The sequence below is a fragment of the Dasypus novemcinctus genome, chromosome 24, assembly GCF_030445035.2.
Source record: "Dasypus novemcinctus isolate mDasNov1 chromosome 24, mDasNov1.1.hap2, whole genome shotgun sequence".
Classification (NCBI taxonomy): Eukaryota; Metazoa; Chordata; class Mammalia; order Cingulata; family Dasypodidae; genus Dasypus; species Dasypus novemcinctus.
In genome coordinates this window covers 46,334,186-46,350,685 of record NC_080696.1, presented here as the reverse complement: position 1 = coordinate 46,350,685, position 16,500 = coordinate 46,334,186, and the positions used below count along the sequence as shown (strand labels likewise).

The following is a 16,500-nucleotide window of genomic DNA, read 5'->3' as shown; positions in this document are numbered from 1 at the left end:
ACAGTGGGATGCATGTGGGCTCTCCAGGATGCTGGGGAAAGGGAGAGACTGTAGCCTTTTCTAAACTAGATGCTTACAACGACCCAGTGAGAGAGTTTCTATTACTCTTCCTATTTTATAGATGAAAAGATTGAGGTTCAGACAGATGAGTGACTAGTCGACAGTTACTTCTGCCTTCAGGAGGCATAGCGGGGCAAGTAGGATGGCCTGTAAGAGGAGATAATAGCTTGGCTGAGTCTTGAAGGATGAAAAAGAATTTATTGGAAAAGGAAGGGAAAGCCATTTGGATTGTCAGGGACAGTGTAGATGAAGGGCTGGGAGAGAGAGAGAGAGAGAATATGGCTTAGTCTGGAAACTCTAAGCTGTTTAAGACTAAGTTGCAAAGAGTGAAAGTAGCTCATGGGAGGCTTTGAATGCCAAGCTAAGGAACTGGAATTTATTCTCTGATCTAGAGCAGTGCTCCTCAATCTCTCTGTGGTTGTATTCATTTGGTAGGGTTGCTGTAAGAAAGTGCCACAAAGTGAGTAACTTCAGACACCAGAAGTTGATTGTCTCCCAGTTCTGGGGCTACAAGTCAAGGAGTGGGTAGGGTCAGTCTCAACCTGAAACCTGCAGGGAAGAATCTTTCCTTGCCTCTTCCAAAGTCGGGGGCCTTCAGGTGTGCGCTGGTTTATTTCCACACCTCCCAGTCTCTGCCTCTGACTTCCTGTAGCCAATGTCTGTGTCTGTCTACTGGCTTCTCCCCTTCTTATTAGGATACCAGACCTACTGGTTTAAGGTAACTAATTCCATCTGCGATGACCCTATTCTCAATAAGTTCACATTCATAATAATCTGGGGTTAGGACCGCAACATAACTTCTTGGGGAGACACAATTCAACCCAAAACTATAGTGAAGGAGCAGGCTTCCCCTCCGCTCCCCAGTTTGTTGGGGGCCAGTTCTTTTATAAACCACAACAGAAATGTCACATCACTGCTGAGTTGCTTAAATGCTCCTGGAGCCCTCTTGCACTATCCCTACTTATCTCACTGTGGATTGATGGCATGCAGTGCACAGATGGCCCCGGTCCACAGACATGCTTTTAGAAGCACACTAGAGGTTCAGAGCCCAGGATGGTTGACAGCTTTGTTTTTTTCTTTAAATGGCTTTATTGAGGTACAATTTGCACAACATTGGGCTCATCTATTATAATTGTACAATACAAAGTTGTTTTTTTTGTCGGTGCCACCATCACCATAAACGAGTTTTAGAACATTTTTATCACCCCATAGAGATCCCTTGCCCCTGTTTACAGTGAATCACCATTCCCACTGTTGAAAGTTTTAAGTAGGACAGTGACATAGGCAGATAGGCGTGTTGGAGAAACTTCTCTAGAGTGCTCCTGAGGATGGACCTGAGGTTGGCAAGATTAATGGCTGGGAGCTCCTTGGACATCCCTGCAGTTCAGCAGCCACGGCACAGTCCTTTCAGATTTCAGTGCGAGGAATACATCGGACTTGCTGGATCACTTGTTACGTTACATGATTGAGGCAATTTGAGCTTTATTTCTCTTCTGCCTTGGTAGCTAGAAATCAGAATTTAATACTCAATTGCCCTCAATACTTAGCCTAGATTTTTGTTATGTATATTTCCAGTTTATCCTCATGCCTTGTGATTTCTTTGTCCTTTGTAGTACATTTCCTGAAATTCTTTTTAGAAAAAGTGGTGAGATGATGAGAATGGTAAGGATAGTCGTGATAATATATTAATACCCACCAGGTGAGTGTTTGCCATGTTCCAGGCACAGTATGAAGTATTTTACATAATTTGTTTAATCTTCCAAATAATCCTTTGAGGGTGTGTTACTATGCCTATTTTAAAGATGGTGAAACTGAGGCTCACACTCAAGCAATAGCCCAGGCTCCACATGGGGGAAGAATGGGGAACAGAACCCTATTCTGTTTGATTCCACTGTCTAAGCCATAATTTAACTGTCTAATAACAGTATAATGTGAGTCACATCTATAATTTAAAATTTTTTCATTAGCCACTTCAAAAAAAGTGAAAAGAAATAAGTGGAATTAATTTTAATAATGTATTTTACTTACCCTCATATCCAAGATAGTGTCATTTCACCATTTAGTCAATATAAAAATTATTAATAAAATTTTTTAGTCTTTTTTTCCATAAGTCTTCACTATCCATTATATATTTTACACTCACATTCCATCCAAGTTCAAATGCTACATTTTCATTGGAAATACTTGATGGGTATTTAGATTTCATAGTATGTACTTAAATTTAAATTAATTAAAATTAAATAAAATGAAAACTCTAGTTCCTCATCTCCCTGCCACATTTCAAGTGCTCATTATCCCATGTGGCCAGGGGCTTAGCCAGTACAGCTGTCGTCTCTTCTCCACTTTGCTGTACAACTTCTTGGAGGGCTTGGTCACACCTTGTGCTCCTACTGGTGGAGGGCATGGAAAGTGAGATCTGAGGCAGGACCCGCAGATGATTGGGCCTTCATGGGAGCTAGTTCAAGCATTTCTTAGACTCTGTGTCAGGGTCTGAGGAGTTTCCAAGGTTTACCTTGTGGAGGCCTTTTCCAGTGGACTTAAGGAAGTGGAGACTCCAAACCACATGTTAGGAGCAGGGACCAAGTAGCTCAAGTGACCCCCATGAGCCCAGAGAGCCATGAATGGCCTGGGAGAGGGGCCAAAATGGCCATGCCTGGAACCACATTTCCTTTTGTCCTCCCCCTCCCCCATCTCCTTTGCTCATCCATGGGGTGGCCAAGAAACAGGAGAGGGAAGAAAAGAAAGTTCAGAAGAGGGGAAAAGAGGAAAAGGAAAGAGTCCTCGACAAGACTCATTTTAAGTTTGATGAGGACAATACAGTGGTTATATAAATGTTTCCACAAACCATCACTCAGCCACTCACTCAACTTGTTCATCCATTTGTCATTCATTTAGCAGGCATCCTCTCTGGTCCAGGCAGGTGTCAGGGATGCCGATGGGTTAGGCAAAGACGGGCCTTGCAGTGGTCAGTGTGAACTGTAATCGTTTTGTGTCAAGTGAAACCACCACCTCCTCTTTTAGGAAAACAATAACCTATCAAGTGACTATAAGGGTGAATATTTTGATTTTAACATGTGTACTACCAGCGATGTGATGTGTTTTGTCCTAGTTGTTTTGACATAAACAATGGTCCTTTGGTCTCATTATTTCTGAGTGTCTTTCCCCTTTGTGCAGTATGTTTTACTAGAATCAGGTTTCCTATTCTTATCTGAAATTCACAATGTCAAATCCATTTCAGAATTCAGATTGGAATTTAAAAGCTAATAAGTTTGTATGTATCGCAATATGTTCATAACACCTACAGTAGGATCTGAGACAGCATTCCATAACCAGCAATATAATTACTTAATATTCCTACAGAAAAACTTATGCATAGTCACAAGAAGTGGGGTAAATACAAACAGTAAATATGACCAGTTTGTTCAGTTCAGTTTTGCCACCAAATTACTTTATAAAACATATAGGTGACAAACCTTGTTTTCAGAGCTTTTTGGGTTTCAGAATCACTGTCAGGGGTCAGAGCCCTACAATCACCACTGCATGGTTGCATGCGTCAGGGGAGAAGTTCTGGCCTGCATGTCTTGGAGTCTCCCCATTGCATGACTTGTAGAGTGCACCCTGCACAGCATTCCTTCCAAGGTGCTTACATGACAAAGAGTGAAGTGGTCAAGGGCACATGCCTATTGGAAGAGCCGCAGGGTGTACATCCTTCTAGGAGAGCTAGGATTAGCCACATGCAATTTCTGAGGACCCAGAAAGAAACCTATTGAATATTGTTAATTTACTCTCTGCCATATAAGTTTTGTCATGTGACCACCTCACTATAGAAATAGCATTCTGGAGATGGTGGCCCTGTACCCTGGCTTGCCTGGGATAGAACAGGTTTCCCCCTGTTGTCTTGATCAAATTGATGAGAGCATCCATTTCACTCTCTAAGGTGCCCTCGTTTGGGCAATAAATTACATAGTTGCTCTATCCATAGAGTTTGGCAGAATATTTGTTGGCACATGTGCCTTTGGTTCATCTCCATTTCAAAAATCAGGCAGACAATTTCCATAAAGCACTGGATAGAAAATACTTTTCCGACCATGCAGTCTGTTGTGACTACTCAAGTTTGCCATTTAATTGTGAGAGCAGCCCTAGACGATATGTAAATAAGTGAACTCAGCTGTGTTTCAATAAATCTTTATATACAAAAACAAGTGGTGGGCCAGATTTGGCCCCCAGGTCATAGTTTGCCGAACCCTAATGTAGGTGATAGAGCTGAGGTCCGGAGATGAACAATGACGCCTAGGAGTGTACAGTGAATCGTTGGCAAAGCAGGGAGCTCCCCTGTACCCAGCTCCCCTAGTCCTAGACTCTCCTCACTGTGTCATTGGGCATAAATGTCAAGCAGCTCTATAAGCCCACAGAGACCCCCAGGATTGCCCTGAGGGTCTGAATTAGAAACTCCCTCTCTAGGGCTGATGCAAACAAGTATAGGATGGACTACAGGTGGAGGTATGACCCAGGAGAGAAATGGTCCCACCATTTGCCATGCTCTTTCATGAGGCATAGGGATAAGGAAGGGCATTTCTCAGGTATGCTCTATGTCCCATGACATGGTAGGCATGTTACCTCTCATCTGTAAGGTAACTTGCTGTGTTAACTGGCAACAGGTCCTCTTGTCTAGAGCAGGGGTTATTATCGGTACATTGAAGTCTCAGAACTCCTCCTAGGTCCTGGGGCTCCAAAGGCAGTGCCCTGCCTGCAGGAAGAGAGCTTGCCCACTTGGAGGCCCTTCCACTCACTCCCTGTGTGACGTCGGGTGTGCACCTTCGTCATTCGACACAAGGCTCTCATTTGTGAAATGCAGAGGGTGAACAGGCACAGCGAAGGGTCCTTCTGAGGAATAAATGCTGTAACATGTGTCGTGCCATGCCAGGCTTGTGGTAGGCACTCAGCAAACATAGGAAGGAAGGAAGGGAGAGAGGGAGGGAGGGAGGAGGGAAGAGCAGGCACAGGGGAAGAAGGCGGCAGGTGGGGAAGAAGCCTCCTGGAAAGAAATGCCCACCGTTGTTCAGCCTGCCCCCGGTAACTTCTGTGCTCTCCATGATGAGCAACCTCATCTGGGACCATTTTCTGATTTCCAGCATGTTGGCTGCTACAGCATCGCTGCCTTTCCTCTGCTCTTCATGGGGAAAAGGCTTGAACGTGCTGAGCAGTGGTTTAGAAAATCAGCGCCTGTGACACACACACGCACACAAACCCACAGCCATGGATGGATACTTGCGTGGCCACAAACACGGAAGTACACACATTGCGGAAGCACCTGCATACTCCCAGGCTCACGACACACTCACGGGCACCTGTGCGCGCATACAGCGGAGAGAAAAGGGGAAGCATCGGGAGTCGTGGGAGACACCAGCCTAACGAGTTTTACGATTCACCAGGCCCTGAGCTCTGGTCCCGCATGTATGATTCTGTGGACTAAATAAAATTTTGGTTTTCAGCAGTGCCTGGCTTCGGAATCTGATGGTTTATGTATTCCTTTATTAAAGTCATATTTCACAGACCTAAAATTGACTCTTAGCTCTGTAATAAACACAGACATTTCCTCTTGCTTGTTAGTGGCCTTTCTGGCGTTAGGCCTTCACCAGGGCCCTGGAAAGGAGCGCCCCTCGGCCGGCCTGCCCCCCGCACCTGCCTCCTCTCAGGGAAAACAGGGGCTTATTGAGTGCCTGTTAAGCTGTGCTTCGGCATGCTGTCCTTTTCCAGGTGATATTAATTATATTTCTTACTTATGAACTTTTCTGTCCCAGTACTTTTAAATAAAGAATTTTATCAATTTTGCAACCACCTGCTAGGTCTAGTCTCCACCCCCTGCCTAGGTTAAATGACCTTTTATTCTGCATTTATAATTGCTAGGTAGAGCCCTGATATTAAGGACTCACTTGTCTTTGATTAGAAACATGGTGTGCGGTTTGCTTTCTTTGAGTTCAGATTGTCTAGCTGGCATTCAAAGCCCCTCGCAGGTCGGCCACTGATGCCTCTTTGTTCTCACCCCCAGCACCATCACCTCCACTCCCCTGTGAGACCATTCAGCTCTAGCCACACCCACCTGCTTGCTGTTACCTCTGAAGAGTTCCTGGCACCTCTAGGCCGCTGCCTAAGATGCTGCTCTCTCTCTCTGATCCTCCTTCAGTCTCCCTGTCCCAGCCAACTTCTCCATATACATCCACTCCTTTGGCTGAAATTCCTTGACATCTGAATCATGCTGTTGGTTGACTGATTCTGTTTGGTGCTTGGTGCACCATTATGCATGTGCTGACAACTCCCCAGCCTGGCCCCCTTCTACTCATGGCAGGTGTGATGGGGGCCGGGGAGAAATGGGCTCGAAAGCGCATCTTAATTGAAGAGCATTTCTTTTCATCTGTACCTTCAAAATAGCTCACAAATCACCAATATCTTTATTCTCCTTAGCTACAGCCATCGTCCAAGTCATGCTTCTCTTTTGGCTGGATGACTATTAATACAATATACAGTATGGTAGCAATAGGTTCCTTGCTTTCATTCTTATCCAGCTGATCTCTCTTGGTCAATTTCCACAGAGCAGCCTGAATGATCCTTTTAGACTATAAATTAGATTATATCACTTCCCTGCTTTAAATCCTTCTATGATTTAGAAGGAAATTCCTACTCCCTGTAAGATCTTAAATTATCTACCCCAGTCTTGCCTTCTACTTCTTTTTTTTAAAATTTTTGTCTTTTTTTTAAACATACAAAGATCACAAAAAAATGTTACATTAAAAAATGTGAGGTTCCCATACACCCCCCACCCCCCCAAAAAAAAACCTCTTTCATCATCGTGACACATTCATTGCATTTGGTGAATACCTTTTGGTGCTCTGTTGCACCACATGGATAATAGTACATTGCAGTTTGCCTTGTACCTCTTTACCCTACTTACGATGGGCCCAGCCTCATTCTTGTGTTCCTCAAGCTCTTTCCTGCCTCAGGGCCTTTGCACTTGCCATTTCCTCTTATTTGACTGGCCACTTTCATCATTCTGGTTATACCTAAATATCCCCTCTTGAAAAAAGTCTCTCCTGACTTCTCTAAATAAAGTATGCCCTCTTGTCCTTATTTACTTTTTTAACATTTTGAAATAATTTCAAGCTTTCAGGAAAGTCACAGAAATAGTACAAACCGCATACAGGGTATTTCGACACACCCATCCCCCCATCCCCTGGATACTCACATCCACTGATTTTAACATTTTGCCACCTTTGCCATATCACTTTATCAGATATCTGTCTATCTGTTTGTCTATCTGTCTATCTATCTATCTATCTATCTATCTATCTATCTATTTTCTGAACATTTGAGAGCAGGTTTCACACATCATACTCCATGAGCACATAATACTGCCATGTACATTTCCTATAAAGGAAGATACTCATTTATGTAATCACCTTAAGTTCAGTTATCAAGTTCGAGAAATTTAATATCAATGTAAAACTTAGGTTCTATATTACACATTTTTCTAAAGTCCTAATAATTTCCTTTTGAGCCTTTTCTCTCATCCATTCTTAGATCCCATCAAGTATCATGTACTATAACTAATTGCCATTATCACTTTAGTTTCTCTTTTTTAAAAAGTGTATTCATAATTTCCATCTCTCTTGATACTTTCTTTGTGTTCATCTATCATTTTCCTGATTTCCTTTAGTCCTTTGTCCATGCTTTTCTTTAACTCTTTGAGCATATTTAGGACAATTTTTTTAAAGTCTTTGTCTGGAATGTCCAAGGTTTGGTCCTCCCCATTGACGGTTTCTACTGCTTTAATCTTCCCCTTTGCCTGGGCCATCATCTCCTGTTTCTTTACATGTTTTGTAATCTTTCATTGAAACGTGGACATTTTGATATTTTAATGTGTTATCACTGGAATTTGGACTCTGCAGTCCAATCTGTTCCTTGAGCTTATATCCAACTAGTGTTCTAGGAGAGTTTTCCTTGAGTACCAGAAGGCTAACAACAACAACAATAAAACAACAAATGGCAAGAAAAGAGCACCTTTCCCAGTCTTTGTAGATTGACCTGTGAGAATGCACTCTTTCAGGGCTTATTCATACAAAGAATTTAGAGAACAGTTCCAGGCTAAATCTTGGGGCCTCCCTGGTCCTTTCTGCCCAAGCTTCTTGTCTTGTACATGCATGTTTGGCCCTAGGAATTCCCCTGTTTCCACTTTGTAAACATAATGTAAACCCTGTAGCACTCCATGTCCTATAGCCAGTAGCCCCTTCCTCCAGACACCATGACTTGACTGCTCTCCCACAGTGTTCTGGCTGGCATTTATAGGGCAGGTGTAGGCAGAGGAGTACCTAAAAAGAAAGCTGTGGTAGAATAGTCCAAGATTTATGGGAAAGCCAGGAAATAAAAAAGTGAGTCTAAATAGAAGTGAGATCCAGAAGAAAGGAGAATTAACACAATTGTAGAATAATGGTCAAGTGTTCTAATAATTTTGGCAAATATTTATTGAAAATTTACCCTGCGCCAGACACTGTTCAAACATCTATATTACCTCCTTCAATCTGCAAAATGACCTAGTGTAGTTGACACTAATTATCTTGGTTTTGCAGAGGAGGAAGCTGAGATTCAGAGGTATAAGGTAACTTGTCCAAGACCACATGCTAAAAGTGATGCAGCCAGGGCTCAAACCCAGGCATTCTGACTTCAAAGCCCAGTAACAACACTGTTTTCCTTTTTAAAAATTATTTTTCAAAAGAAGCTTTAGATTATGTAAATGTTACATCAAAAATACAGTGGATTCCCATATACCCCACCCCCTCCCTTTCCCAACTTTCCCACATTAACAACATCTTTCATTAGTGTGGTGCATTTGTTACAATTGATGAACACATATTGAAGCATTGTACTAATGAAGGACTATAGTTTACATTACAGTTTACACTTTGTCCTGCCCAATTCTATAGGTTTTGACAAAAGGCATAATGGTTAAAGTATAGGAAATGGATAAAGATAGGAAAAAAAGTGTTGAATTTAGCAACTGGGAGGTAATTGGTGTATGCTATGAAAGCAGTTTCAGGGTGATTGTTGGTTTTGGGCAAAACCCAGAATATAGTAGGTTGAAGTTTTGTGGTGGGAAGTAAGGAAATGTTGAAAGTAAATGTAGGTTAGATTATTGGGGTTTTTAAACATGATTGAAATACAGTTCTTCTCTAGGGATATACGAGAGAAGAACTTACTGCTAACGTGTAGTTTTGAAAAAATAAGAGAAGTACAAGCATTTATATATGTCAAGGTCAAGGACTAACAGGAAAGTTTGGAGATGAGAGAGAGAGAGAGAAACTTCAAGAAGCGCTTAGCATCAAAAAGCTGGGAAATACAGAGCAGGGCTTGGGGTCAAGAGCACAGGCATGCCTTATAGAGAAGAGGGGTATGGGTGGGTGAAGTTGTAGATCAGGTTGATGAGTGAGAAATTAGAGGTCTGTCCCTCTCTTTTCACCTTATATCTTGAAGATGTGGGAGAAAAAGAGGCTGCTGGGAGTGGGTGGGTGGATGTTGAAGGAAATATAAGTGTGCTTTTCCTTAGAGCATTTCATTGACTGGGATATAGGAATAGAGAATGCAGGTCTGTGATAGGTCATTGCAAAGATGAAATCAGGGTGGGAAGGAATTGAGACTGTAGGAGAGAATGGATCAGGTCAACATGGTAGGGGAGTCCAGGCTGTTTAGGATATAGGCAAGGCCACACAGGCATATAGAGTATAGCCATGTAGAGGTCCAGAGTTCTATATGAGACTGAGGACTAGGCTTAAGAGGAGTGAGTTGCGAGAGGACTATGGAGTAGAAGGCTGTGCCAAAATACATTGGGGGTGGTTTGGAACTGTATATACTCCAGAAAATCACGTTCTGAAAGCTAATCCAGTCCTGTGGGTATAAACCTATTGTAAGTAGGACCTTTTGATGAGTTTACTTCAATTAAGGTGTGGCCCAGGGTGGGTCTTAATCATCTTACTGGAGTCCTTCATAAGAAAATGAAATTTGGACAAAGACAGAAAGCCACAGAAGCAAACAGCTGAAAGCAATGAAACCTGGAAGAGAAGGGAGAGACCAGCCAATGCTGCCATGTGCCTTGCCATGTGGAAGAAGACCCAAGGGTTGCTGGCAGCCAGTCTTCGGGAAGAAAGCATTGGCTTTATGATACCTTAATTTGGACATTCTCATGACCTCAAACTGCAAGCTAATAAATTCACTTGCTAGAAGCCAACCCATTTCATGGTAGCTGCTTTTAGCAGTCTAGTAAACTAAAACATACAAGAAGGAATTTCCAAATTCTGAAGTATAGAAAGACAAGTCTGAGTATGTGGCCGAAGCTGATTGGAGGAGAAGGACATTGGAGTTGGGTGGGCAGCCAAGTGTGTGAGCCACACAGTTCATGCAAATATTCACATCTCTAGATGAAGATAGAGGTTGGGCGAGAAGGAAAGCTTTAAGTAAGTTATAAAATCTTTCTGAAATAAGCAGTATAGGTGGAAGTCAAAGTAGAGAATTCAAAGAACTTGTTGCCCTCTGATTCCTCAGTACCAACAGGTAGGCATGAGGTTCATTTTTAAGAGGTATTAAGAAATTCAGATGGAGTATGTGGTCCCTTGTGGATGGAGAAGCAAATCAGGGTAAATCCTCCTTTTCTTATGGTAGCTTCCAAGATAGGCTTCTTCACAACCTTTCATAAGAAATTCTGGGTATTAGGAAGTAATTCTTCTCTGTGTTTCATTTGAAATCACTGTGATAAAAGTACAGATTGGGGTCGCTAGGCCAAGTTTGGGTGTTTTTCCTGCATCTAAGCATTATTTCTGAAATCCATTAAGATGTTCCCTGTGGCTGACTCTTCTTTTGCTAGTCACCAGTGTGTGGCCTTTTTTACCTTGTTTTGAAAAGCCAAGTCAGTGGCTAGGGTATTGTCCTGTCCTAATGTAAGGCATCTTTGGTTGGTTCTGCTGGGAAGCTGAAGTATATAGGGTTTGGGAGATGGACAGCTCCCGATGATGAAGGCCTACAATGACTTCTGCAAAATTGACTCCAGCCCTGTGTGTTGCAGGTGATATTTGAATCCGTGTCCCTGAAGGGTCATCCTGGCTACATCGCTGTGGACGAGGTCCGGGTCCTTGCTCATCCATGCAGTAAGTCTGTTTCCTCCTCCCATCACAGCCTAGCTCCACGCCAGACTGGTTAGCTCAGTGTCTGCAATCCATTCTATTCATTCAGCTCACAAACATTTCTCATTCTCTCTCTTTCAATCCTTCAAAAATGCTTACATACTCAATGCAATCAGGCCTGAATAAATACATAATTTTGCTGGCCTGTTCAACAGGCAGCACCTACTGGAATTTGCAGCGAGTGGCAAAACATCTTCGTTTGAATCTCTCTCCATTATTAAGGGAGTCTAAAGTCCTGATTGTTTATTAGTGGGATTCAGACCACTGAAGTGGAAGAATTAGAGAGCTTTGGATAGAATCTTGTGAAATTATCTTAAAAAAAGAACAACACCAAAACACTGAGCAAATTAGCACACTGTTCACTCACAGGGAAAAGTACCCCAAAGCTATTAATTCTTTAAAAATAATTTTAAATACACTCATTAGCTCCATGTAGGCGTAGGGAGAGATTTTTACATAGTGGTTAGTACTTCTAGTATGGCATCAAGAGTCCTCAAATGCATCCCCATCCAATTTCTCCTTGATCTTCTCTCTGCTGTATTTAGTCTAAGATGTTTGAATGTGTTTCTGCAGGGAGCCGTGTTTCCCATGTTCACTAAATCTCAAATGGGACAAATCCTGGGTGCAGGTGTTTGGGATGGCATCATATTTAGTCACATTCTGGGATTGGGGGCAGTAATCAAAGGGATATGCATAGGATTATAATAGCCACTATGTATTAGTCAGCCAAAGGGGTGCTGATACAAAGCACCAGAAATCTGTTAGCATTTATAAAGGGTGCTTATTTGGGGTAGAAGCTTAGTCACAAGGCCATAAAGTATAAGTTACTTCCCTTACCAAAGTCTGTTGCCATGTGTTGGAGCAAGATGGCTGCTGACATCTGCCAAGGGTTCAGCCTTCCTCTTCCTCCTAAGGCTCTGTGATCCCAGCTTCTTCCAATCTCAGCTGTAGACTAGCATAAAGCTCGCCTCTCTCCCTGGGGCTCATTTCTTTCTGGGCTTTCTCCATTGTTCGGGGCGCTGGTCTATTCAGCTGTAAACTTTCAGGCGAACAGCTTGGCTCTCTCCCCAAGGCTTCAGCATCCAAAACGAAACTCTGTGTCCTCCCTTTCAGTGTATTTACTTGCCCATCTTGAGCATCCATTCATATAGCCCATAAAGGGGCGGGGACTCAAACCAAGTTGCCCTAATGACATGGTCAAGTAAAAACCCTAATCTTGACTTAATAAAGTAAAAGTGAAACCTCTGAATCTAATACAATCTAGTACACTCAGAGCAACAGACCAATTTACAAACACAGTCCAATATCTATTTTTGGAATTCATAAACAATACCAAACTACCACACACTGGGAGGACTAGCTGGGATGGAAGCTTCAAAAGTTTAAGTGTTCTATAGCTTGGAGATTCCCACATCAGTTTCTAGGTTACCCTTGGCAGGGTTCTCTCCACTCCCCCAATAACCATCAGTCATACTACGAGCTAGGTACAGTTCGCTACTGCTTCAAGAAACATCATGTACTCTGACTTATTTGCCTTTCATTCCTCCCTTATGGGGCAATGCTCCTTTCAGCCCTCTTTGTTGCTTTCATTGAGATCTTTTCACATATTCTGCAATGAACTTTTCAGGCCCTCAAACATGACCTCCTTTCTCTGGCACTGAAATGACATTGTCTGATCCCCAGTTTTAGAGTACCTCCTCTGGAGTAATTTGGGACAGATTTCTGCAGGTTGGGGCAAGACAGTATTTTGGAAAATTGTATTCATTGTCTGTGCAAGAAAGACTATGCCTCACCAGAAATCAGCTAGCGCCTCAAGAGTGAGTTCATCCCATTAGACTCTCCATTACTCTAGCCTAAACTCTCTAACATCTGGGCTACCCTCGGAACATGTAGGTTGTTCTCAGAAGGGTCTGTCCATTCCTTTGTGCCTGGGAAATGTCTCTACTGAATAAGAAGAGAATCCCAGAAACCCCCAACTCTGCAGAGTTTGCACAGTGGATGTGCAGATGAGCCGCCCTTCCCTCAACTCCTGAGAGTCAGCGTCAGCTACCTATTGGAGAATGATCTCTAGCCTAAGCTTGGGCAACTGTGTCTGCCCTACTTGTAGTCCATTAAACCCCACACAGTCAACACCACAGAGGCCCACCATTTACCGAATAAAACCATGTACTTCTACCAGCTTTGAGGCGGTCCCTCTGAAGCCAGCCTTCAGTCTTCCCCAAGCCCTGTACACATCCCATCTCTGCCTCACAGAGGACTGTCATCTTTGCTGTATCCAGCTGCATTCCTGCTTCTTACCCTGTGCTGGGTGTTTGGACTCCATCTTTCTAGGAGGTGACTTTTGGCTCTTCCAGGAGAATATGGCATGGCTGTCTTTCCCTGACTCCCAGAAATCTGCTCTTCTGGGACTTTTCATCTCTACCCTGAGGTTCAGCCTTGACATCTGCCTCTTGTTCCAGCCCCAGTTGCCTTCAAGGACAGATTATACAAGCTTAGCCTTTGCTGTAAGGATGTTCCCTAGTTTGCCATAATAGGTGCATGCATCCTCCTTCCTGATAAATATCCATGGAAGGGGGTTCTCTGGGGGGACATTTGGATACCTTTGCACCCCAAAGTTCTATGACTCCTCCTGGAATCCTGCTCTCCAATGGGGCTACTCCTGAATTTAGTATTCTCCTGACAACCTCATACTCCTGCTGCAGGTGTGGATTGCATGCATATGGAATTGCTAAAATGCCTGTTACCCAGTAAATGGACCATGGGATATAATTCAGGAAGATGTGACCTGGCTGTGTTCCTGCATAATGGGGTTAGGACAAGTTCAACCTCAATGTTTAGGTAGCTTATGCAACTTCCTAGAAATGTGAAGCCCCTGTGATTTTGACTAGTATTGAAAAAAATCCATTTCACACTATATACAAATACCAGTATATGTGTTGTCCTCAGAGGTACATCCAAATTTCATGAGTCTTATGGAATTGAAGAGTGCCTACCAAAGACCCCTTCCCAAAAACCAATATTCAGTCCATATGTACCATGTTTTTAGTCATCCTTCTTTTTTTTTTTAAAGATTTATTTCTCCCCACTCCCCACCCCCGCCACCCCCCCCCCCCCCAGTTGTCTGTTCTCTGTGTCTATTTGCTGCGTCTTCTTCTTTGTCCACTTCTGTTGTTGTCAGCAGCATGGCACGGGAATCTGTGTTTCTTTTTGTTGCGTCATTTTGTTGTGTCAGCTCTCCATGTGTGCGGTGTCATTCTTGGGCAGACTGCACTTTCATGCTGGGCGGCTTTCCTTATGGGGCGCAATCCTTGTGCGTGGGGCTCCCCTACGTGGGGGACACCCCTGCGTGGCATGGCACTCCTTGTGCACATCAGCACTGTGCATGGGCCAGCTCCACACAGGTCAGGAGGCCCGGGGTTTGAACCGCGGACCTCCCATGTGGTAAATGGACGCCCTAACTGCTGGGCCAAGTCCGCTGCCCTAGTCATCCTTCTTTAACAAGTGACTTATTGAGCCCCCACTATGAGTCAAGCACTTTCCTGGGCACTGGGGATACCTCAGTGGCCAAAAAGTTTGGGTCCTTGTCCTCATGATGTTTACTTAGCAGGAGGGGCAGAAGGAGGAAAGGCACAAAATAAGTAACTAATGTAAATTCCTATCATTAGGCTATGAATACAGTGAATGGGAGAGTGACTGAGATGCAGGAGAGCTACTTGGATGGAGTGGTCAGTGGGGGTGTCTTTGCCTGGGATCTGAACCGTGAAGGCACTCACTATATCAAGATTTGGGGAAGAGGCCATTCTAGGCAGAGGCAACAGCAAGTGCAGGGGTCCTGCGATTACATTCAACTTGATGCTGCCAGTGTGTCGTGAGCACAGGAGAAAATGGCCCAAGGTAACATTGGGAAAAGAAGCCAGGGCTTGACAACAGGACCTTGGACATCCATGAAAGCAGGTTAGATTTTAATCTAAGGGCAGGGAACAACATTAGTGGGATTTATACTGGGGAATGTCATAACCTCATTTAATTGTTAAAACATCACTTTAGCTACTCTTGGGCTGCACTTCAATAAATTGAAAGGGAAAAAGTACCTATGAAGAAAGCAGTTCTGGAGTCCATGCAAATGACGGTGGTGCCTGGAGCTAGGGTGGTAGAGATCCATTCTTTCATTCATTCAACAAGTATTTACTGAGCATCTACTACATGCCAGGCATGATTCTGGGTTTATGGGAGGAACTAGAACAGATTCATTTTCTGTTCTCATGGTACCTCTGCTGAAATGCACAAGGATGTAAATAAAACAAACAATCTGGTAAATATGGGATATAAAAACAGATGATAACCAGTGCTAGGAAGAAGCATAGAACACAGAGATAGAGAGAGGTGGACAAGTTAGAGACAACTTTAGGAGGTAGAGCCAGCTGGGCTTGTTTGATGGGTTAGACTGGGAAGCAGGGGCATCAATGATGGTGACCTCTTAGGTTTCTGGCTTAAGCAATGGGGTGGTGAAGGCTGGGGTGACACGAGTCTAGGGTGAGTGCTGCCTTCCAAGGGTTGATTGTGGGCCCTGGGACTACTCGTGGAATCAAGGTCATGCAAGATGCTAGTGGCTTCTCAACTGTCCTTTGGACTGACATTGATTTTTCCCCAGTCCCGGCCTTACCATTAGCGTATTTTTTTTCTTTATTTATTTTTTTAATATTACATTAAAAAAATATGAGGTCCCCATATACCCTCCACTCCCCTCCTCCACTCCTCCCCCCATAACAACAATCTCCTCCATCATCATGAGACATTCATTGCATTTGGTGAATTAATGTATTTTTTACTTCACTCATAGGTTGTTAAAAATTTAACTCAATTGAAAAATATGCCTTCTCTTGATGTCCTCAGGCTTTTTAATTCTCCACTTCTGTCCTCCAGAACAGTTTTTCTACTAACATATGGTCAGAGTTTATCAATAGGTGATTCTACTACTTGTTCCAAAAGTTCCAGGGGGGTTTGTGCCTGATTTTCAATTGTATCTTCTATCGATTTGAACTGAAGTTAAGACATTAAATGCTTGCCTCACAGCTTCCAAAGAAGTAACTGAAAGACAGGCATAATACTCAAAGGAAATTATTTTCTCTTACAAACCGAAACCTCTAGTCTATATTTTATAGTCCATTTAACATTTTTGTGTTATTCTCAAAGTATTTTACCTATAGTTACCCTGTGC

General features: G+C 43.2%; 1 protein-coding gene across 2 annotated transcripts in view; it reads left to right on the top strand.

The window, feature by feature from the left end:
- Positions 1 to 16,500, top strand: part of PTPRT (protein tyrosine phosphatase receptor type T) — a 1,175,887-nt gene that overhangs the window by 413,529 nt on the left and 745,858 nt on the right. For both annotated transcript variants that reach the window (XM_058287117.2, XM_071211722.1), the window contains exon 4: positions 11,165 to 11,246. In XM_058287117.2, the coding sequence (XP_058143100.2) occupies positions 11,165 to 11,246 (82 nt within the window). The remainder of the gene's footprint in view (positions 1 to 11,164; positions 11,247 to 16,500) is intronic.